Below are 24525 nucleotides of genomic sequence, written 5' to 3'. Positions count from 1 at the left end.
GACAGCAATGCTTGGTGGTATCTGGCGTTGCAACCCTTCATGTACCACATGGTACACCGTGCGGGGAAAGACCATCAAAATACAGATTATTTTTCCCGGGAGGGGGGGTAATGAGAAAGATAGATTCAGCCGAGTGTTCCTCCGGCTCCACTCTGAGCGGTGGGATATGTGACAGAAATACAATGAGTCTTGGTTGTAAATTTCCCTCCCGACACTGTGAGGGCACTAAGCAGCGAGAACAGGGTTCTTTGGACGGGCTGGTCTGACAGTTCTTTCCCCGGGTTGGGAAGTCGGCCAGTCTGGATGAAGGCAAGATTTTGTTGCAAGAACGCACTGACCCAGAAGGGAAACGACATGGTAGCCGCAGATTGGAGAGGCGGTTGCACTCGTTTATCAAGCGGTCATGTGTGAAAGCATAAAAGGGGGCGGAGAATCGCAATCTGTTCCTTCGCTTGGTTTGTGGTTTTTAAACCTAGAAGGACGATGAGAGACCCCAGAGACCGTAACAGTATTGTGAGTGTTTTTTGTTTGTTTGTTCTGTCTTTTAGTAATTGTCTTGTTTGTGAACCACCAGACAGCTACACAATTCGCCTGGGGCCAGGACAAAGCCAGAACAGCACTTCACCACTGTCATGAAATAAACTGTATCACCCACCACGAGCACTACAGACAGCACCCAGGACTGGTGACCGTGTTTTTTACATTGTGGGACAGATACGTATATTTATTATTTGGGACTGTAACCCGTTGATTTACTTCCAGTGCATTACACATTGTTGTGTATTGCCTGGAGTTATTGTTTGGTCTCCAGACCGGGATTATAATTAATAAAACCTGTTTCTAACTGGATTACAATTCTGTTTGTTCATTGCGCACTGCATCACTCCTGCACCTCTACACAATCAGCCTCTTTGCCCCAGCTGGCCATTAGCTTTGACTCGTTGCAAAAGAATACAAAACTCACTCACTCACTCACTCACTCACTCACTCACTCACTCACTCACTCACTCACTCACTCACTCACTCACTCCTCCAACAAACAAAGGATATCCAGCTCCTTTATACATGTGGCCACTCCCCAATTAGTACCAATTACCTTATTGGCGAATGGCCACACCTGTAATTGCTGGCAGGGATAGATTTAACCCCATCCCTGCCAACCTTACATTCCCACACACACACGGAAAAAGCAATGAAAATTGCGATGTCTAATTGTGAAGTGTGTTTTTTGTGAAGCTGTGACGGAGTACACCCTGCTCCTATGCATATTATATTTTGTATTGTTTTGTATTATGATTTAAAATGCAGGACGGACGAAAAGCTGTCCTCCATTACTGTTATTATTTGTATTTTGTATCTGAGTACTCTCGTGAGAATGCGTGACTGATCAGCTACTGATTACTGAATTAGCTGACAGTCACGCAGATTTACTAAACTCGTTCAGACTATGGCTGAGGGGTTAATAAGATCATTATTAGCCAGTTATTCCCTCAGCCATAATATAAAAGACCTGAAGCTTTGGCTGCACAAGGAGTGTTTTCAGAGTGGAAAACGGGAGAAAAAATAATAAATCCAAACAATTTCTACTCGTGCTAAAAGGACTAGCACGATACTTGTTTGGGTCACTGTTCTGTTTTGTCTGTTTCTTTTGGCCATTGAGCCGTTTATTTTGAGTGCTTCGTTTTTGTTTAAACCTTTTATTTATTAAATAAAACGTGCAAGCAGCGCTTTCATTACCCCAGCACTGTTGTCTTCCACTGTCTTCCGGGTCTGATGTCACCACCAGCCATCCATGTCACAGAAGCCAAACAGCCAGAAACAAATCAAACTTCAACGTGCACCGATAAAGGGTAGAGCAGGAGCAGGAACCAAACAATAATAATAATTTCTTAAGAATGTACCGTTTCACATTGCACAGAATATATATAAGAAATGACCTTTCCTGGAAATTACAACAGTAACTCACTAATGCTGCAAAAATTGCTGTTATACTGACACTATAGAAGCATGAAAATAAATGGAACAGACACAAGTAGCCGACTAAATCGCAAAAATTAAGTGCACATAAACTCATACACTATAGAGTTTAAACTAACTGTGATCGATCGGAATAGGGCGAGAAGCTTTCAGAAATACTGATGGACTCCAGTGGTTCGAAATGCTAGATGTGGACTACAATAACGAAACTTCTGAATTTTAAATCTTTAATTGCTTTTGCAAAGAAAATCTGACTGATAGCAACAGAAAACAAGGTAGCAGGTAGACTATGTGTTTTACTTGCAGCCATGCATACACTGTTAAATGTTCTATATAAATGTAAAAATGATTTATTTCTGTAAAGTGTATCCAGTAAGGTACTGTATAGTATCATAATGTGTCAATGTGGCACCATTATCTATTTTGTGTTAACTGTGTAGTAGTTAAGTAAGCTACAGTAAAAAATAAATAATGCAGCAAAATAATTGTATTGTTTTCACAGTACAATGCAGCAGCATGATCTATTTTGTGTTACCGGTAGCCTGTAGACTAAAGTAAAAAGAAAGTACCACTAGGTATTAGTCACCTCCTAGACGTGGATTCGTTTTCATGAAGGAAAGTTGTTAAATTCAAAATGAAATGCGGTGTTGTGGCCAGAGGAGGCCCTTTTGTGCATGATTTGTAAACAATGAACCGGATGTAAGTAACTTGTGCAAGATGGAGGAAAAATGAAGCGTATCAGTGGAGCACCTTTTCATTTAGCAGTACCTTCTTTTCCAAAGGCTAAAATAACCATTTAGTTCCTTGAGTGATATGTATTTTCATACATATCTTCAATGCATCATTCAAAGCATACATTGCCAATTATGTTTTATATTTTTGCCCGTCCCTAATTTGGTTATGCCCAATTGTAGTGTTTTACTGAACTGTAGAATCTCAGGGCAGATGGTACCAATTTTAATATTATATTTTGGTTTATTGTAAAGGCTGGTATTGCTTTGAGGCGAATACCCCGGAAATGCTTATATCAATACTAACACTGACATGGTAGATTTGCACAGGAGTAAAAAGACACAGGACGCTTGAGTTTGATATTTTACAGAAGGTCCTGATGTCCTGTAAAAAAATCGGAGGACCTCTGAGAATTATCTGGGATAAAAAGAAACGGACGGTTCACAAGTGACAAAATTTCACCGATGTCGGTGAAAATTGCGAATCCACATGTTTACATGGTGACTTTTACTCCTGTGCGAATCGGGCTTTAGACACATCCCAATCAGGAGTGTCTCAGTTAAATGTACCACCATTTTATTAAAACCAGAGATTAATTTAAGGCAACACGTCTGAGAGACTGCTATATAAAATATGAAAAACTTGAAGAGACTAGATCTCAAGTATAAAATATTGATGCCAAAAAATAATGCCCAATGAACTCTTTGAAAACGTGTTTGTGAATAAAGTGAATGGCAATCGCGTGGTTTCAATGCATGTTCATCATGCATTATTTAGGTAGTGTGGATAGGGTACAAATATACTGTTACTAGTTATTGACTTAGTTAATTACCAGTAACATTTGATTAATGTAACTTTTAATGACAATATGTCATTTGTATGGTCAATCCAAAATACAAATGTACAATGATAAAGTCTTAAGATCAAGAATGTTTCTATACCACTGTTAAAACATTCAATCAAAATGAACATGTATTGCATATGGGGAATAATTTTAAAATGAAAAGAGGGTTTCAATACTTATGACTACCATTTTTCAGTATGTGGCTCTCTTTGGAAGACCAAAATGAATAAACAGCCTACCACCAGTCATTAGATAAGCTATATCAAATAGGAGGGTAAAAAAAAAAGATAATTTCAAGAGGAACCTCAGAGTATCTGTATTTTGTGCCACAATAAGGAAGGTGAAATCTGTGCAGTGCTAGAAGCTCCATCTCTGGGTCAAAACACATTTTGAAGGCCAACCTTTGAAATGCCTGGTTATAAAATATCAAACTGCTGGAGAGCTGGGCCTTGTAGTTTGAGAGTGACACACAGTGGAAAATTGAATTCAGGGCTGTTTCATATGAACTCCGATATTAGGAATGTATCCTCTTGTACAGGGGTTTGCAAAGGCAGCAATATGGTATAGAGGAGCCTAGTTATTTTAAGAAATAAACAAATGACTGCAGATTCAGAATGGATATCAGGAGTGTGATTCAAACAGAAATCTGGCAGTGTTAAACCTTAGCGGTCCATTTATTAAGTGCGTGTCAGGCGCGTCAGATCCAATTTATTTTCACACGCGCAGTTAATTTTAGACACGCTGTTTAAAAGTATTTTTTTCCCCACAGTCAAACGGGTTTAAAAGGCCCTGCATATCAACAAAGCACTCACTAGGCATCTCCAGCCCCGCCCCACCCTTTCGTTCGCTATAGCTTTCACATATGCTAAGAAATAAATAATAATAATAATAATAATAATAATAATAATAATAGTTGTACATACCGATCAATCATCTCCTGATCACTCGTTTTATCACCAAACGCCTCAATAATGCGATCCAAGTCATTATTTTATTACTATAACATCTGAAAAAAGCTCTGTAAATGTCTGTGACATTCTCTGAGTGCTGATGCAGTAGCAGCCAGCTTGTTTCCGTATGGCCGCCATTATCTGATGCCAGGGGCAAGTATGACTATTCATGAGATACGCCCTTTTTTTTTTTTCGGCTTGTCTCGGCTCCTGTCGCTCCCACTCAGCCATTGACGACTAGAAACCCGTTTTTTCTGTCTTTTTGATGATGTCGGACAGGGTCCGACATTGGACCGGATAGGAATAATTGTAATGTCGGACCAGGTCCGACATAGGACCGCAAAGTGTTAAAAATGATCGGATCGTTGCACCTATGCCCTGTAAAGATGCTGTTTGACCCCCAGCTCTCTGATGTGCCTACCTGGGTGCAGCGCCTTCTGGGGATCAAGGTGTGTACTCCGGACAATGTTAATCATGCACCCTGGGTTCCGGCGCACCTTCTCAACCAGCAGGGACAGGTTGTGTATCTGTGCCTGCATGTCATAGATTAGAGAGCCGTGGATGTGCAGCAGAGTGTTGGCCTCATTGTAGCGTTGCTCCAGCTTGCGAAACCGGTGCTCCAGTGATGCGTTCAGACCATTCTTCTCCTCACTCTGTCAGGGGAAAAGCAAAAATACGGTTGTTGTTTTTCTTTTTAACTGTGTATTCCTTTATTTAACACTAGAAGCCCCGCGGCGGTCATTTTGGCGGTTTTTGGTTTTAAAATGTAATTTTCTCCAGTTGTATAACACATATGGAGCTGTGCGTTAGTGTACCTTTCTGTCTGTATGTATTAAATATTCTCACAAAGCATGAAACGCGGGAATGCAGAAATGAAGGAGATATATTAGATTGTACCTAAAAGCCCCGGGAGCAGTCACATTGACAGCTACTCAAAAAACAATTATATTTTGATTATACAGAACGGTATTCTACTTTATTTTTTTTATTAACCAGTCTGCAATGTGTTTAGCTGTAATTAGATTAGTCTCTACTCTCTGCCTGAGTGAATGAATGACTGTCTATTGTTTTCAGTCAGCCTTTTGAAGGCTGACGCCTGCTTGCCAGCTGCGCTGTTTGGTCAGTCAATTAGCATCGGGACTAGTGAAAATAAATACCAGAGACTGGAGTTTTACAACGCAACAAAATATGAAATTGATGCTCTGGATCAGATGATATGGAAGTATTCCGTGAAAGCTGGCTCCCGACGGTGGTCGGTTCAGGTGTTTTACAATGTATTGGACCTAGCAGCCAGCAACTCCTGGGTACTTTACAAAGAATGCATGGAGAAGAATTTACCAACGAAGAAATATATTTTACAGTTAGCAAAGGAACTTCGCAAGAAGCATTTGGAACAGAGGGAGACCACTAAGCATGTACCCACAGCTGAAGCTGGCAACCCCGCTGAGAGCCGCAAGAGACGCCAATGCCATGTTGGCAAGTGCAATAAAAATAAAACTTCGGACAGCTGTGCCCTGTATAGAAAGGCGGCGTGGAGAAGCGCATTATCTGTGTTGACTGTGAACAGCCTTAGACTCTAGGTAAATAGGAGGCTGTGTGGTCCAGTGGTTAAAGAAATGGTTTTGTAACCAGAAGGTCCCCGGTTCAAATCCCACCTCAGCCACTGACTCATTGTGTGACCCTGAGCAAGTCATTTAATCTCCTTGTGCTCCATCTTTCAGGTGAGAAGCAGTTGGAAGTGACTCTGCAGCTGATGCATAGTTCACACACCCTAGTCTCTGTAAGTCATCTTGGATAAAGGCGTCTGTTAAATAAACAAATAATAGTAAATGAATACCCTTTTGTGAAAAAAAAATAAATAAATTAGACTTTTTTTATAACTTCTGTGCTGTGCGCTTCTGTAAAATGTTTTTTTCTAAGTTTATGTATCCACGTTGTTCAGTTGCTTTTGCTCAAACCGATTGCTGTTAAAAATAAGTTAAAAATGTATTGCTATCGTTTCAGTTTTATAAATAGGTATGTTGTAAACCGATGTCTGTTCAGATGTTTATTTATTTACATTTTCTTGTTTTGATTTGTAAAATAAATGTTCATATATATATATATATATATATATATATATATATATATATATATATATATATATATATATATATACAGTGCCTTGCAAAAGTATTCAGACCCTTGACCAATTCTCTCATATTACTGAATTACAAATGGTACATTGAAATTTCGTTCTGTTTGATATTTTATTTTAAAACACTGAAACTCAAAATCAATTATTGTAAGGTGGCATTGGTTTTATGTTGGGAAATATTTTTAAGAAAAATAAAAAAAACTGAAATATCTTGCTTGCATAAGTATTCAACCCCCACACATTAATATTTGGTAGAGCCACCTTTCGCTGCAATAACAGTTTTAAGTCTTTTGGGGTAAGTATGTACCAGCTTTGCACACAGTGTCGGAGTGATTTTGGCCCATTCTTCTTGGCAGATTTGCTCCAGGTTGTTCTGGTTGGTTGGACGACGCTTGTGGACCGCAATTTTCAAATAGTGCCACAGATTCTCAATGGGATTGAAATCAGGACTTTGACTGGGCCACTGTAGGACATTCACCTTTTTGTTGTTGAGCCACTCCAATGTTGCTTTGGCCTTGTGCTTGGGATCATTGTTCTGCTGAAAGGTGAATTTCCTCCCGAGCTTTAGTTTTTAGCGGACTGAAGCAGGTTCTCTTGCAGTATTTCTCTGTATTTTGCTCCATCCATTCTTCCTTCAATTTTAACAAGATACCCAGTCCCTGCTGATGAGAAGCATCCCCACAGCATGATGCTGCCACCACCATACTTCACTGTAGGGATGGTGTGTCTTGAGGCATGGGCAGTGTTAAGTGTTAGGTTTGCGCCACACATAGCGCTTTGAGTTTTGGCCAAAAAGCTCTATCTTGGTCTCATCTGACCACAAAACCTTTTCCCACATCGCAGCTGGGTCACTCTCATGCTTTCTGGCAAACTCCTGACGTGCTTTCAGATGGTACTTTTTGAGTAACGGCTTCTTTCTTGCCAGTCTCCCATACAGGCCAGTGTTATGCAGAGCTCTTGATATGTTTGACTGGTGCACCATTACTCCACTCCCAGCCACTGAACTCTGTAGCTCCTTCAAAGTGATTGTTGGCCTCTCTGTGGCTTCTCTCACAAGTCTCCTTCTTGTTTGAGCGCTGAGTTTTGAGGGACGGCCTTTTCTTGGCAGTGCCTGGGTGGTGTGATGCAGCTTCCACTTCCTGATTATTGATCCAACTGTTCTCACTGGGATATCCAAACACTTGGATATTATTTTGTACCCTTTCCCTAATCTATGTATTTGTATTACTTTATCTCTAACTTCTGTAGAATGCTCTTTGGTCTTCATTTTCCTTCAGATTCACAGCCTGACCAGTGATCCTTCAACAGTGGGGTTTTTATCCAGAAAATGTGACAGCAACATTAATGGTTCACAGGTGGAGGCCAATGGTAAGGTAATTGTGTCCTCGTTAGAGCAATTTCTTTCATTGGTGTATATATATATATATATATATATATATATATATATATAATATACAGTGCCTATAGAAAGTCTACACCCCCTTGAACTTTTTTCACATTTTGCTGTGATTTTTTCCACTTATCTACACACTATACTCCACACTGTTAAGGGGAAAAAAGTTTTTATTGAGAAAAAAATGATATATTAAAAATACAAAAACTGAAAGATCATAATTGGATAAGTCTCCACCACCCTGAGTTAATACTTGGTGGAAGCACCTTTGGCAGCAATTACAGCTGTGAGTCTGTTGGGATAGGTATCTACCAACTTTGCACACCTAGATTTGGCAATATTTGACCATTCTTCTTTACAAAACTGTTCAAGCTCTGTCAAGTTCCTTGGGGAGCGTTGATGGACAGCAATCTTCAAGTCATGCCACAAATTTTCGATTGGATTTAGGTCAGAGCTCTGACTGGGCCACTCAAGGACATTTACCTTTTTGTTCCTTAGCCACTCCAGTGTAGCTTTGGCTGTGTGCTTTGGGTCGATGTCATGCTGAAAGGTGAAGTCCTGTCCCACTTTCAGCTTTCTTGCAGAGGGCAGCAGGAGGTTTTCCTCAAGGACTTCTCTGTACTTTGCTCCATTCATTTTCCCTTCTACCCTGACAAGTGCCCCAGTCCCTGCCGATGATAAACATCCCCATAACATGATGCTGCCACCACCATGCTTCAAAGTAGAGATGGTGTTCTTTGGGTGATGCACTGTGTTGGGTTTACACCAAACATAACGCTTTGCATTTAGGCCAAAAAGTTCAATTTTAGTTTCGTCAGACCACAAATCTTTTTGCCACATGGCTACAGAATCTCCTGAGTGTTTTTTTTTGCATACTTCAAACAGGATTCAAGGTGGACTTTCTTGAGTAATGGCTTCCTTCTTGCCACCCTACCATACAGGCCAGATTTGTGGAGTGCTTGGGATATTGTTGTCACATGCACACTTTGACCAGTCTTGGCCATAAAAGCCTGTAGCTCTTGCAAAGTTGCCATTGGCCTCTTGGTAGCCTCTCTGAAGTCTCCTTCTTGCTCAGTCACCCAGTTTGGAGGGGCGACCTGATCTAGACAGGGTCTTGGTGGTGCCATACACCTTCCACTTGTTAATAATTGTCTTGACTGTGCTCCAAGGGGTATTCAAGGCCTTTGACATTTTTTTATACCCATCCCCTGATCTGTGCCTTTCAACAACTTTGTCCCAGAGTTCTTTTGAAAGTGCCTTGGTGCTCATGGTTTAATGCATTTTAATTCCAGCCTATAAGGCAACAAAAGGTGAAAATTTTGAAAGGGGGTGTAGACTTTCTATAGGCACTGTATATATATGCTTCAATTGTTCAGATGTTTATGTGACGTACTCAATAAAAAAAAAAAAACTAATTACATCCGACTGTCAGAAAGATGGCTGCGAGGCTTCTAGGAATGAGTATATCTCCGGTCCTTCTAGTGGTAAAACGACTGTAAGTTGTACTGCCATTATGGATTCTGTACCATTATTGAAATGAGAGTTTAAAGCTCTATAACCTCAGATGCAGATGAGCCTGGCTCTTTTGCATAGTGGTTAAGACTGTGGTATTCAGTAGTAGAATTAAAGCAGGAAGCAGGCAGTATAATTTTCACATCTTTATTTCTACGCCACTTATTCAACTCCTCACAGTATTTTCTCAGCATTCCTATATATATATATATATATATATATATATATATATATATATATATATATATATATATCCTTATAACAGCGCCATCTACTGTTGAAACTAAATAATGAATTATCATAGGACACAACAAAGACATTCACTTGCCTGCCCTGTCTATGAAAAAGACACCGTGACGTACCGTTTGACCACCAGAAGGTTGTCTATATTTAAGTAGAATTGAAAACAATGCAAAACAACAATGTTGCGCGAATTGTGAATCATGCTGTATGATAAAGCAAACATTATACGATAGTCAGTCAGTCACAGCAATCCCTGACTGGCAATATAAATACCACCATCATTTAAATCATTCAAAGAAGGGGACTTCGTGAAAACCAACATCTCTACGTGTGTGTGAGTCTCTAAAGTATTTTTTATCTTTTAAAGTATCATTTGAATAGACCCCAACATGTCTATTCTGCAAATAGTGTGTAATCTCATGTTTATAATGCTATTTAACATTATACATTGGAAAGCAACAAAGTCAAGTATTATTTAGATCTACAGCTGCAGTACTTTTAAGCATGATAAATGCTTCAATGAAGGGTAATGTATTTTGTAATGTGCTGCTTTAAGACAAAAGTATTCCTACTCCCAGTATTCTTTATAACCTGTACTTATTTTTAATGCAGTGACACTAATATTGAAAAACAAAGTACTAATAGGGGGCTAACATAAGGGTTATTGATAGAATGGTATCAGGGATGACATTTGGATATTTTGACATACCAATGCTACAGTAGAAGGCAGTTCACAGTGATAATCTACTGCAGTACCATGGTAACATATCAGGGCCACAATGCAACAGTTATCACCCATGTGACAGGATGGCGCAAGGGATGAGGCCCAGAGACAGACTGCAGTTTAAAGAAAAATACTTTTATTAAATAGAAAACACAAAATAAACAGACACAAGGGCCAAACAAAAGGTTTCTAAAACACAGACAATAAGCACAAAGTAAAACTTACAAAAATAAGGCTTCCAGGCTGAGCGTTGCCTTCACTGGAATGCAGAATTAACAAAAAAACCAGCACACAAAGAAAAACCAGCAAGCAACACAAACTACCCACTTGCTTCCTCAGCTACCTCTCCCCACTGAGGTGCTGAGGCCTCCTTTTATGTCAGGTGGCTTAGCACTAATTGATTGTTAATTATTTCCACCTGACACAATAAACCTGGGCAGGGAGGATAATTTAACCCCATCCCTGCCAATATTTACAAAGTACGCAGGCCGCAATCGGCCAAACTCCCCCCCCCCCCCCCCCCCCCCCCCCCACCCACCCTTTGAACCTATGGCCTCCCCACCAAGAGTCCCCTTATGTCCCTCGGGTGGGCTATTTCAGCGGGCGGTGGTGGGCGGGGTTCATGTCGGATTCCCCAAGCTTTCTTCAATGGCGGGGGCCCCGGACCTTCAAAGCACGTGATTGCTGGCAGGGAACCTGGACCCTCCAGCAGGAAAGGTAGCCCGTCTCCCTCTGGTGGCGGAGGCGGGAACGGCGGCCCATCTCCCTCTGGTGGCGGAGGCGGGAACAGCGGCCCATCTCCCTCTGGTGGCGGAGGCGGCGGCCCCTCGGGAACAGCATGCAGACCCTCGGGAACAGCAGGCGGAGACGGTGGACCCTCGGGAACAGCTGACCCTCGGGAACAGCAGGTGGAGACGGCGGACCCTCGGGAACAGCAGGTGGACCCTCGGTAACAGCAGACGGAGATGGTGGACCCTCTGGAACAGCAGGCGGACTCTCTGGAACAGCAGGCGGAGACGGTGGACCCTCGGGAACAGGAAGAGGACCCTCCGGAACAGCAGGCGGAGACGACGGCCACTCCGGCATCAGCAGTTCCAGCTCCTCCAGTGGCAATGGCTCCAGCCACTCCGGCATCGGCGGTGGTGGCTGTGGCCATTCTAGCAGCCTCTGAGGTCAGGCTGGCACTTCCTGCCGTCACAGTCGGGTGCACCTCCACTGAGCTCCTCTCAGCAGCATGTGCAAGGGCTGCTGAGGGGCATCAGCCTTCTCCCTTTCCGGTTCTTTGGTCCGTGGCTCCTCCACATCTGGTTCTCTGGTCCGTGGCTCCTCCCCTTCTGGCTCTCCAGTCCGTGGCTCCACCCCCTCCGGCTCTTGGGTCCGTGGCTCCTCCCCTTCCGGCTCTCGGGATGGCGGCTCCACCCCCTCCGGCTCTCGGGACGGCGGCTCCACCCCTTCTGGCTCCAATATTTACAAGGGCAGAGCCCTGCTCTGCCACAACCCAATTCAAAGTCAAATTAAATCTGGAAAACGGTCTAAAGAAAAATTACGATGGAACTTGCAAGAAAGTTGCCATGCTAAATAGAAAATAGTTTTCAAAGCCTCAGTTCCCTTATAATGTTGCTGTTTTCCCAGGCTTTTCCCATGTTTATTTTATACATTAACCATATCTAGATAGAGATGCTTCTGGTGGCTAAAGGATTAAGAATGATAAGAGTGTTACATATGTTTTGCAAACTGTAACTGCAGAATGTCTGATGCGATGCTCAAACTGACAATTAGCTGAAGAAAGTTTGAGTGTATGGTATTAAGCATACTCCCTGTGTGTGTGAGAGGAACAAAATGTTTCAGCTACAGAAAAAAGGGAAAAAGAAAGAGAACTTTAAATGTCAAGGCTATGTGTTATCATCTTGGGTATACAAGAAAGTACTTCAGGACTTCATGACAGGGATGCTTTGGATTACACCCAGACACTTTCCAGCTTCTCCAAGAATTTTACGTCACTGCTCACAAGGAACAAGGGACAAAACAGGCTCATCTGCTTAACAGAGGAAATGACACAAGTATGAATGACAGACATGTTTGTGTAACCTAGACTAAAACCTGTCAACTGAACAGTTAACAGGGTTACGCTCAAATAAGTACATATCAAAAAATGTACGTTCATAATGATATCTATAATATTGGTTGGGCACACAGACTATACAATGTAATAACCAAGGCTTTATAAATGTTTTTTCTCCCCCCACTTACCATAGCAACTTTTTCACATGTCCCTTACAGTTAAGCTTTGTTGTGGAAGAATATATGAGAAAAAGTAAAACAAAAATAAAAAAAAGGCTGGAAAACAACAAGATCTACAGCAAAACGAGTTTGTAAGAAATCTCAAACTTCTGTAGAATGTCCTGGACAATGAGATACACATGATCTTGCTCAAACAACAGCCTTTGTGAGTTACAAGCAGTGTCTATGCTCTAGATTATTCTCTAGAGGTGTATACTGCTTGGTTAATAGAAATGTCCTCTTCGAGATTATCTGAGTGGAGCAGAAGAGTCAGGATGATAAGCGCCCCCCCCCCCCCCCACACTGCACATGTGAGCAGCTTACTGTCATGGAAATGAGGCACGTGGTGGAAGCTTAGTCATTTAGACTTATCCCTTTACTGTCCGGGTTAAGGAGGTATTAGCTATGTCGGCTGGTTTATCCCCAAGCAGCAGCCAGAAGGAGGGATTGTCTGCTATTTCCACAGTAAGGGTAGTACAGTAAATCTCATTTATCCTTCCTCAAGCCCTTAGGTCAATTCCGAGATGAGAAAAATTCCCTCCAGCCACACATTCCTTGTTACACACTAAAGTGTATTTAACTTACATCAGTGTACTTAAGCATTTAAATTAGACAAACACAACAATATTATCTCTGCAATAGCATAACTGTTGAATACTGAAATAGCTCATCTGCAGGTCCAGTACCACTACGTTAGATGGAGACGTACCAATACTAGTAGTGTGTGGGATGAATATTAAGTTTATACTGTATATCATATTGGTCATATCTTTAACTCAGTATTTATCATTTAATTAGTATGATTTGTACAATACTTGACAGAAAACAAAATCCCTAAGCAATAACCATATTATTGACCATATTCTGTATATAAATATGCTGATATTTGCCAGTAAATGTGCACTTTCTTGATCACATTGTGAACCTTGTTGCACTTGAAATGAAAGCCCTGTAAAATAATAATGTGATGCAGCAGCTGGCCAACAGAACACACCCTAATACCTCATCCACAAACATCATGAAGCTCTGAAGCTTTATAGACAAACCTGTTATGATGGATACACATTGAGAAAGAACACTTCTCTTTGAAAAGTTTGTCAAAATGTATAACTACTGTATGTAACAAAATTATTTTTCACTTTAGTGACTGTTTTTCACTAAGATGTTACTTTTTAGCTTGTATTGCATACTGAGTTTGATACTGTTCCTTTGGAAATATACTACTTACAGATATAACTGTCTATACTGCCACTCAATTTGGTATTAATGTTCTAAGCCTAATAACAGAATATATTAGACTTCTTATCTATTGATGATTGTAAAACTCCCTTCTCTTAATAAACGTAATTTCTATTTTTTTATTTACTGTTTCTGATATTCCTTGTGTGTAATTGGTGAACCTTTGTGTGCTAAAAGTGTGTTAAATAAAGGATTTGAGACCTCTAGGTTAAAAGCAGGGTGCTGTATTCGCCTGTCTTTTAAACTTCAATATTGTTATTGTTGCTACTGCACAAGTTGTGACCCCGGTCTTTCAGCAGGTTCAAGCCATCCTGTATTAATACCAGATTGGAAGAGTACAGTAAGTAGCCTCAAATTACATTTTACTTCTTTTGTTTTACTATAATTTTTTAATATTTTTTATGATTTTTACAATCTAGTTGTCAGATTCTGTTTCACTATAGGCATATTAAACATTTTATGAGATATTGCAATAATAAATGCAATATCAATAAAATGTCAGAGGACAGTAAGAACATGCATACAAATTTAATTTGAAGTTGCTTACTCTTTAAAGTTAAGAATGAACATATCTTTTACTTGCATGAACAAACCAGGCCCTTTAGGCAAACCAGGTACTTGGATTGAATGAAAATGATTCCAACCTGTGCATTTCTCAGTACAAATGCACAGCTTCAGATCTCATTGACCTCATCACAACAATTTACTGTATTATTTGTATTAGAGCTGTGCCGATACTTGTGTTTTCCAAGTAATTCCCTTTAAGAACTTTTAAGTTGTTAGTATTCATTAAATTAAATCAAATGTGTTTATCAATACAAAACAAAGTGGTCCCTCAACAGACCTTGTTTACACAACTGCTTGAGTACCAATTAATAACAATCTGACAGTGTGATTTCATTACATAACTTGTCATGATTAAACTCACTAAGCCACTCCTATTTGATATTAGTTTTTTGTCTTACCTTTCCTTTATCCATATCCAAAGTTGCACAGCAGTAGCTTTTAAGTCAGGTCTAAGGAAAGATCACATTTGCTAGTTTTGTGGCATATTGTCATTGTTACGGCTAAGGCAGTGAAAATGTCAGCACTGGGTGAAAGGAAAATGTGCTTCTGTGACAAGAATGGCTGAGTGGGTGACGTCAGACCAGAAGACAGGAACACAAACGACAGAGATGTGGAGTTTGGTTTAAGCTGAGCGCGTGATTGCGATCAGCATTTAATAAACAGAAAATAAAAGGTTTTAAACACAACCAAAAACACAGGACACGGCACTTGCGCCAAAATAAACAGGTAAACAAAACGGACTAGACAGTAAACAGACAGTGCACAGACAGACAAACGAAACACGGTGAGTGAGACAGTTATTTACGTTCTTACTTTCTTACTATTTACTTTCTCCTTCTCCACACTCGTTCTCCACTCACCGAACACCAACCCCCAGTGAGTGAAAACATGCAGCTTTTATGCAGTTGTACCGAGATTCGATTGCTAGTCAATCATTCAATTGGAATCTCGGTACAACTGCACGTGAATTAATTAAAGTGCAATTCCCCGTGCTCACATATTACTTTTTACTTGCACGTGATGTGATGTGCCATCCCCGTGCCTAAATACAAATATACAATTTACACACACGTGAAACACAGACCGCTTATATCCCGTGTACCAATGCCTATACACCAACATTTACACACAACACGTAACATATAACATACACAGGGGGGGCACTTTGCCACATATACCCCCCCTTGTGCAACGCACACATGGCCTCAATGGCCACCTCCCCCCTCAGTCCCAAAGTCCCGGAAGAGGGGGAAGCAAGTTGTTTCTGGGGGTGGCCATGGTGGAATGTCTGGCACCCCCCAATTCTTCGTGGCTGGCAGCTCCCTCTTCCGGGGCTTCAGCCACACTATCTGCTGCCGCGAAAGTGCAGCTGGGGGAGCTGGTCTCCTGACCTCCCCCTCTTTCTTTATGGCCGGCAGCTCCCCTTCATGGAGCTCCGGCCACAGTGTAGCGACCCGAGGCAAAGCAGAGGCCCCGGCGACCCCAGGCGAAGCAGGACCCTCGATGACCTCAGGCGACGGCAGCAGCAGCGGACCCTCGGGAGGTGGAGGCAGAGGCAGCTCCTGCTCCTCTCCCTCGGGTGGTGGTGGAGGCAGAGGCAGCTCCTGCTCCTCTCCCTCGGGTGGTGGTGGAGGCAGAGGCAGCTCCTGCTCCTCTCCCTCGGGTGGTGGTGGAGGCAGAGGCAGCTCCTGCTCCTCTCCCTCGGGTGGTGGTGGAGGCAGAGGCAGCTCCTGCTCCTCTCCCTCGGGTGGTGGTGGAGGCAGAGGCAGCTCCTGCTCCTCTCCCTCGGGTGGTGGAGGCAGAGGCAGCTCCTGCTCCTCTCCCTCGGGTGGTGGTGGAGGCAGAGGCAGCTCCTGCTCCTCTCCCTCGGGTGGTGGTGGAGGCAGAGGCAGCTCCTGCTCCTCTCCCTCGGGTGGTGGTGGAGGCAGAGGCAGCTCCTGCTCCTCTCCCTCGGGTGGTGGAGGCAGAGGCAGCTCCTGCTCCTCTCCCTCGGGTGGTGGTGGAGGCAGAGGCAGCTCCTGCTCCTCTCCCTCGGGTGGTGGAGGCAGAGGCAGCTCCTGCTCCTCTCCCTCGGGTGGTGGTGGAGGCAGAGGCAGCTCCTGCTCCTCTCCCTCGGGTGGTGGTGGAGGCAGAGGCAGCTCCTGCTCCTCTCCCTCGGGTGGTGGAGGCAGAGGCAGCTCCTGCTCCTCTCCCTCGGCTGGTGGTGGAGGCAGAGGCAGCTCCCCCGACAGCGGGGGTAGGGCTGGTGGCGCTGCCGGCTCCTCCGACAGCGGGGGTAGAGCTGGTGGCGGGCGTCTCCGCTGGGCTCCCTTCAGCAGCAAAAACAGCGGCTGCTGTGGAGCCTGAGCTTCACGCCCTCGTCCCTCCCAAAAAAAAATAGGGGTTTGGGCCTTCAGCTCCTCCCCTCCGGACACAGGACGCACCGACTCCTCCCTCTCGGGCCGTGGACGCACCGACTCCTCCCTCTCGGGCCGTGGACGCACCGACTCCTCCCTCTCGGGCCGTGGACGCACCGACTCCTCCCTCTTGGGACGTGGACGCACCGACTCCTCCCTCTTGGGACGTGGACGCACCGACTCCTCCCTCTTGGGACGTGGACGTTCGGGCTCCTCCCACTCGGGCTGTGGACGTTCGGGCTCCTCCCACTCGGGCTGTGGACGTTCGGGCTCCTCCCACTCAGGCGCAGGACGTTCGGGCTCCTCCCACTCAGGCGCAGGACGTTCGGGCTCCTCCCACTCAGGCGCAGGACGTTCGGGCTCCTCCCACTCAGGCGCAGGACGTTCGGGCTCCTCCTCCCCTGGCTCCTGCTCTGGGCAGTCCTCGTCCTCATGCCCATATGCAATGCACATGGTGCACCACCTTGGCTCCCTCTGCTTCCTCCTCATTTTTCCCCCTCTCTGCCTCCTTCTGCTCACCTTCCTCCTTTGGGCTGGTTCCTCCTCCTCTTCCTGGAAGGGGCAGACAGCCACCGTGTGCCCATACACCCCGCAGGCAAGGCACCAACCTTGGTCCTCCAACCTGCCGAGGAGATCCTCCAGCTCACTGCAGCCGTCTCTCCAGTTCCAGCCTTCCATTTTTTTTTTTTTTTTTTTTTTTTTACTTTTCCACAAAAAAAAAACTGCGGTTCCCGCTCTGGCCTGAGCCCTGGAGGCGCTGTTATCCCGGTTCTGACACCACGTGTGACAAGAATGGCTGAGTGGGTGACGTCAGACCAGAAGACAGGAACACAAACGACAGAGATGTGGAGTTTGGTTTAAGCTGAGCGCGTGATTGCGATCAGCATTTAATAAACAGAAAATAAAAGGTTTTAAACACAACCAAAAACACAGGACACGGCACTTGCGCCAAAATAAACAGGTAAACAAAACGGACTAGACAGTAAACAGACAGTGCACAGACAGACAAACGAAACACGGTGAGTGAGACAGTTATTTACGTTCTTACTTTCTTACTATTTACTTTCTCCTTCTCCACACTCGTTCTCCACTCACCGAACACCAACCCCCAGTGAGTGAAAACATGCAGCTTTTATGCAGTTGTACCGAGATTCGATTGCTAGTCAATCATTCAATTGGAATCTCGGTACAACTGCACGTGAATTAATTAAAGTGCAATTCCCCGTGCTCACATATTACTTTTTACTTGCACGTGATGTGATGTGCCATCCCCATGCCTAAATACAAATATACAATTTACACACACGTGAAACACAGACCGCTTATATCCCGTGTACCAATGCCTATACACCAACATTTACACACAACACGTAACATATAACATACACAGGGGGGGCACTTTGCCACAGCTTCCTATTAGCTTTTAAATCACTCAGTGAGAAAGTTAATTGCCATTAATTGGTCGTCAATTCGAAGACGACCACCGGTGAACATTAAGTTTGGGATATGCCTGCCCATTGGGTAGGTATCGCTGAGCTCTCAATACCAGAGCTGCCGATAGGCCCCTTCCTGGGATGACACACTCGGTCCTGCCCACCAAGCGATTAAAACCGTCATCCTGAGGAAGCCATTTCTCTTTTTCCTTCTCAAGATGGTAAGGTAAGACCTCTATGTCTAGCTAAGCGTGCTAACAGAAAAGAGCTTCTCGAGTCGAATCAAGTCGATTGTATTTCCCTTCCATTCATGCTGAAAGCTGGCTCGCCACTTTCCCGGAATCAACGACTTTGAAAAGACTGGGCCTTTTGCATTTCTGTCTTTCAGCGGCCTCCTCGCTTGCGTGGTAGGCCGCTCTTTGATATCAGTCTGTCGTGTATGAGTGACTGCCTGTGCAGTCACCCGCGAGTGGTTGTCTCTTTCTTTCTTGAGAGTACCCCCTCCATGGGGCTAGGCCTTGTCGCATCCCTGCTGTCGAGTAGACCTCGTCGGCTGCGTAGGCCCGCCCACCTCAGTGAGTCGGGCCATGTAAACAAACGATGTGCTCTCCCCTATCTATCTATTCTACCGTGTTTTTTTTTTGCTGTCTGCTTCAACTCGCCCACTGCGACTTCGGCCCTTGTGTCACCCTGGTACATTCTATGCGCTGACCAGGTGTGTGACCGCGCGGTTAGGGTAGGTACAGTTGCATAGCTGCCCCCCGGTGCTTCGGTACCGCGGCACACAGCCCTTGGTACTTCAGTATCTCGTTGCGCAAGGTGCTCATTGCACACGACACATGGTGCCCAGCGCTACAGTGTCAGTGCACAGACACAGTGCTGCACGGTACACGGTGCACATAGTGCTCTAGGTACTCGGTGTGCGCGGTGCTCGGTACGCACGGTGCACACGGCGCTAGTGCATGAACGCACGGTGCTGCACGGTACGCACGGTGCACATGGCGCTACTACAGCGCTAGTGCAAGAGCGCACGGTGCTACACCTTACTCGGTGCACGTAGTGCTATGGCACTGTGCACGGTGCTCGGAGGTATGGACTGTGCACAGTGCACTCGGTGATCGGTGCCAATTGCGACAGCGTCAGTGCACGAACGCACAGTGCTGCACAGTACATGCATAGCACCCTTGGGTGCTCGGTGCACGACGTGCCTCCATGCCCTCTGCCTGTAGACCGTGCTCCACTCCGGTGTAGGCTATGCGCTGCCCCGGTCGTGTGACTGCATGTAGTCCAGGCAAGACACCCATGTCCAGTTGATGTGATCGAGACTGTGTGAAATAGCTCTCTCTGGAGTTCCCTGCTTCTGTAAATTCAGCTATAAACGCTGCACAACTGCTCTGTATTTACTCTTTTTGTTTTCAACAGCCTACATTGCTTTGCAATTGCAGTCTGCTTTCTAACCTTACAGCGCTCCCTGTTTTGTGTTTTCCTCTGCTATTGCAGTTTAAAAAAAAAAAAAGAAAAGAAAAAGAGACGCGTGATCCTCCACGGGACCCCGGCTCTGCTGCGTCCCGCTGTGGTGCTGACTCCACTGGATTATCTCGGCCCGCCCTCTCGGTGCGCTTAAAAATTCCAGTTCACCTGCGTTACCGTGCTGTTTATTGTATTACCCTTGCTGTTGTGTGAGTGTATGTATGGTTTTATTTCACTGCCTTGCAGTTGAAATATATATATATATATATATATATATATATATATATATATATATATATATATATATATATATCTATATAAAGCACAATTCCTCCACCGGGACGCAGTCCCACTGTTGAGTTGCTTACGCCGGCTTGTTTCAGCTCGCCTACTCGGTGGGCTGGTAAAAACAAAACAAAATCAGTTACCCGCGTTGCCTGGTGACTGTTATTCTTACCTTCACAGCTTACTGTGGTGTGTGTGTGTGTATTTGTTTCTTTACTGCCTTGCAGTTTAGAAATAAATAAATAAATAAAAAATAATAATAAGCATGATTCTTCCACCGGGACCCAGCTCTGCCATGTCCCGCTGCTGAGTTGAATCAGCCGGCTTGTTTCAGCCCGCCGGCTTGTTTCAGCCCCAAAGCTTGTTTCAGCCCGCCGACTCAGCGCGCTTGGTCACCCACCTGGCATGGTGAATGTGTTTCTCCCATAGCTGAATTGCTGTGTGTGTAAGCCTCTATGTTTTCCTATTACTGCCTTTGCAGTTAAAAAAAAAAAGCAATGTCTCTGTGCACTTGTGGCAAAGCAAGGTTCTAACGAGAGCCTTTACTTCTTAGGCCCTGTCCACACTACATAACCGATCTCGAGAATCGTACTCGAAACCGCTCTAATTAATACAGCTCAAAGCGTCCACACTGAAGTACCGTTTCATGTTTAGTCAGGCTTAATGCGTCCAAGTATTGTGGAAAAAGTAAATCCAAACACACACACACACACACAAGTAGGTCTTGAAGTTTTCAGGTTTTATTTTTAATCAGGTGTAGTCCCTTTAAACAAATTGAGCTGATTCTGTTTTATAATTAAACTCAGAAAAAGCTGTTAATTACAAAACAATCTTTGTTTTTACCTTCATATCTTGCCTGAGCCTAATTCTGGTCCTCTTAATTTTATTTCAAACAGAGCTGACAAATTACGTAATTTGTTCATCCCCGATCCTACTTTTAACTCGCATTTCATTTTTGCAGTCACCTAATTTAACGTTGTGTTTTTGTTATTTTCCCCACTAGTTTAACAGAGATGTCCTGACAGATTTTTTGAAGCATTATTATTATTATTATTATTATTATTATTTATTTCTTAGCAGACGCCCTTATCCAGGGTGACTTACAATCGTAAGCAAATACATTAAGTGTTACAATACAAGTAATACAATAAGAGCAAGAAATACAATAACTTTTGTTCAAGCAAAGTACAAGTGTGACTGTGGCAAAGTGCCCCCCCTGTGTATGTTATATGTTACGTGTTGTGTGTAAATGTCGGTGTATAAGCATTGGTACACGGCATATAAGCGTGTCTGTGTTTCACGTGTGTGTAAATTGTGTATTTGTATTTTGGCACGGGGATGGCACATCACATCACGTGCAAGTAAAAAGTAATATGTGAGCACGGGGAATTGCACTTTAATTAATTCACGTGCAGTTGTACCGAGATTCCAATTGAATGATTAACTAGCAATCGAATCTCGGTACAACTGCATAAAAGCTGCATGTTTTCACTCACTGGGGGTTGGTGTTCGGTGAGTGGAGAACGGGAGAGAGAGGAGGAAAGCAAAGTAAAGTAAAGTAAAGGAATTAGTGTTTTCACTCACCGTGTTTGTCCGTTTGTCTGTTCACTGTTTAGTCTGTTTTGTTTGTCTCTTTATTTTGGCGTATAGTGCCGTGTCCCGTGTTTTTGTGTTGAAACCTTTTATTTTCTGTTCTGTCTGTTTATTCATTAAATGCTGAGCGCGATCACGCGCTCAGCTTAACCAAAACTCCAAGTCTCTGTGTGTTACTTCCTGGCTCTGGTCTGACACCACCCACTCCGGCCGTCTTTGTGACAGTGACAAACCACAATTCAATAATACAGCAGATAATAGTGATAGTTACATCAGGATATGATTAAATACAAAATAGTACAAGTTAAACACTTGGCAGATTACAGCATTCTGAAGTACAGGATTAAATGCAGTAAAATAGGGGGCAGATAAGAGCAAAATAAAGCACATTTAAATGAAGGGTGATAGTGTCCCAGGATACAAACAGAGGAGTTCTACAGGTGCTGTTTGAGAGGTGAGTCTTAAGGAGGCACCGGAATGTGGTCAGGGACTGGGCAGTCCTGACATCTGTAGGAAGGTCATTCCACCACTGCGGAGCAAGGGTGGAGAAGGAGCGGGCTCTGGAGGCAGGGAAGCGTAGCGGAGGTAGAGCCAGTCTTCTAGTGCAGGCGGAGCGGAGAGGTCGAGTGGGGGTGTAGGGAGAGATGAGGGTCTGGAGGTAGCTGGGTGCAGTCTGGTCAAGGCATCTGTAGGCTAGTACAAGAGTCTTGAACTGGATGCGAGCGGTGATCGGGAGCCAGTGGAGTGAGCGGAGTAGTGGAGTAGCGTGGGCGAAGCGAAGCAGAGAGAACACCAGGCGGGCAGCAGAGTTCTGGATGAGCTGGAGCGGACGGGTGGCGGACGCAGGGAGGCCAGCCAGGAGGGAGTTGCAGTAGTCTAGGCGGGAGAGTACCAGGGCATGGACCAGGAGCTGGGTACCGTAGTTGGTGAGGAAGGGTCGGATTCTTCGGATGTTGCTCAGGAAGAATCGGCAAGTGCGTGCCAGAGTGGAGATGTGCTGTGAATAAGAGAGGTAGGGGTCCAGGGTGACTCCGAGGTTCTTAGCGGAGGAAGAGGGAGAGAGTGTGGTAGATTGAAAAGTCTATGGAATTATGGAATTATTCTATACAAAATAAGAAGTTGAACTAATATGCGAAGCACAGTAACTGGATGATGCATCGTAATGTATAAGCAACCTACTACAAACTCTGAAGTGGTACATTTGTTTAAGAAGCCACCGCACATTCCATATTTTATTCCTTTGTCTTGGTGATGTAGTTCAAGTTTGTAACACATTTTCATGTGTTACAAGTATACTGCTTGTACCAAAACCTCCAATTCCATATTAGTAAATTTCAGTTTTCGCTTCTGAGCATCCTCATCACCATGGCTAGTACCAGGCTGAGGTCTTTGTGTGCCATTCCTAACGCAATTTGTCAAGGCACCAACTAGAGGGGAGGCATGCCTTGATTTAGTCTTTTCAAATAATGAAGACAGAATAACTAAAACAGAGGTCAGAGAGCCATTGGCAAACTCAGACCACAACATGGTCTCATTTGAAATATTTTTTAAAACCCCAAAAGTAATGACTAAAGCTAAGGTTTACAATTTTAGAAAATCAAACTATGAAGGTATGAAACAGAGACTAACAGAAGTAGATTGGAGTAAAATAGAGAAAACATCCACAGAAAAAGGGTGGCTGTTTTTTAAAAAAGTAGTACTAGAGGCACAAAACAATTACATCCCAAAAGTAGACAAATCTAAATCTAAAACAAAATGGCCAAAATGGTTTAATAGATCAATTAAAAAAAATATTCAGCGAAAAAAGGCACTTTACAGAGCGTTTAAAAGGGACCAAAAACAAAGCACACAGAAAGAGTACTTGGAACTGCAAACACAAGTCAAAAAGGAAGTTAGAAAGGCCAAGAGAGAGATAGAAATCAATATTGCTAAGGGGGCTAAAACCAATTCCAAAATGTTTTTCCAATATTATAACAGCAAGAGAACATTCAAAGGAAGGAAGTTAAATGTCTAAGAGACACAAATGGCAAAATCATAGATGAAGAAAAAAAAATAGCAAATATATTAAATGATTACTTTTCACAGGTTTTTACAAAGGAGGACACGGACAACATGCCCCACATGTCGACCTGTTCCTATCCAGTTTTAAATAACTTTAGCATAACAGAGGCAGAAGTGTTAAAGGGACTAGGAGCTCTTAAAATAAACAAATCCCCTGGGCCGGATGAGATCCTCCCAATAGTACTCAAAGAAATGAAAGAAGTTATTTACAAGCCGCTAACCAAGATCATGCAACAGTCTCTTGACACAGGGGTTGTACCGACAGACTGGAAAATAGCAAACGTAATACCGATCCACAAAAAGGGAGACAAAACTGAACCAGGTAACTACAGACCAATAAGCCTGACTTCTATTATATGTAAACTTATGGAAACTATAATAAGATCCAAAATGGAAAATTACCTATATGGTAACAATATCCTGGGAGACAGCCAGCATGGTTTTAGGAAAGGGAGATCATGTCTAACTAACCTACTTGACTTTTTTGAGGATGCAACATTGAAAATGGACAACTGCAAAGCATACGACATGGTTTATTTAGATTTCCAGAAAGCTTTTGACAAAGTCCCGCATAAAAGATTAATTCTCAAACTGAACGCAGTAGGGATTCAAGGAAATGCATGCACATGGATTAGGGAGTGGTTAACATGTAGAAAACAGAAAGTACTGATTAGAGGAGAAACCTCGAA

At 43.6% G+C, this 24525-nt stretch overlaps 1 protein-coding gene across 2 annotated transcripts in view; it reads right to left on the bottom strand.

The window, feature by feature from the left end:
- LOC117403401 (angiopoietin-related protein 7-like) overlaps window positions 1-24525 on the bottom strand; it is a 99405-nt gene that overhangs the window by 36345 nt on the left and 38535 nt on the right. For both annotated transcript variants that reach the window (XM_034921440.2, XM_059024328.1), the window contains one exon: window positions 4925-5156. In XM_034921440.2, the coding sequence (XP_034777331.2) occupies window positions 4925-5156 (232 nt within the window). The remainder of the gene's footprint in view (window positions 1-4924; window positions 5157-24525) is intronic.

The sequence above is a fragment of the Acipenser ruthenus genome, chromosome 5 (genome assembly GCF_902713425.1).
Source record: "Acipenser ruthenus chromosome 5, fAciRut3.2 maternal haplotype, whole genome shotgun sequence".
NCBI classification, from domain to species: domain Eukaryota; kingdom Metazoa; phylum Chordata; class Actinopteri; order Acipenseriformes; family Acipenseridae; genus Acipenser; species Acipenser ruthenus.
The sequence above is the reverse complement of the archived record's forward strand: the minus strand, read 5'-3'. Positions and strand labels throughout refer to the sequence as shown.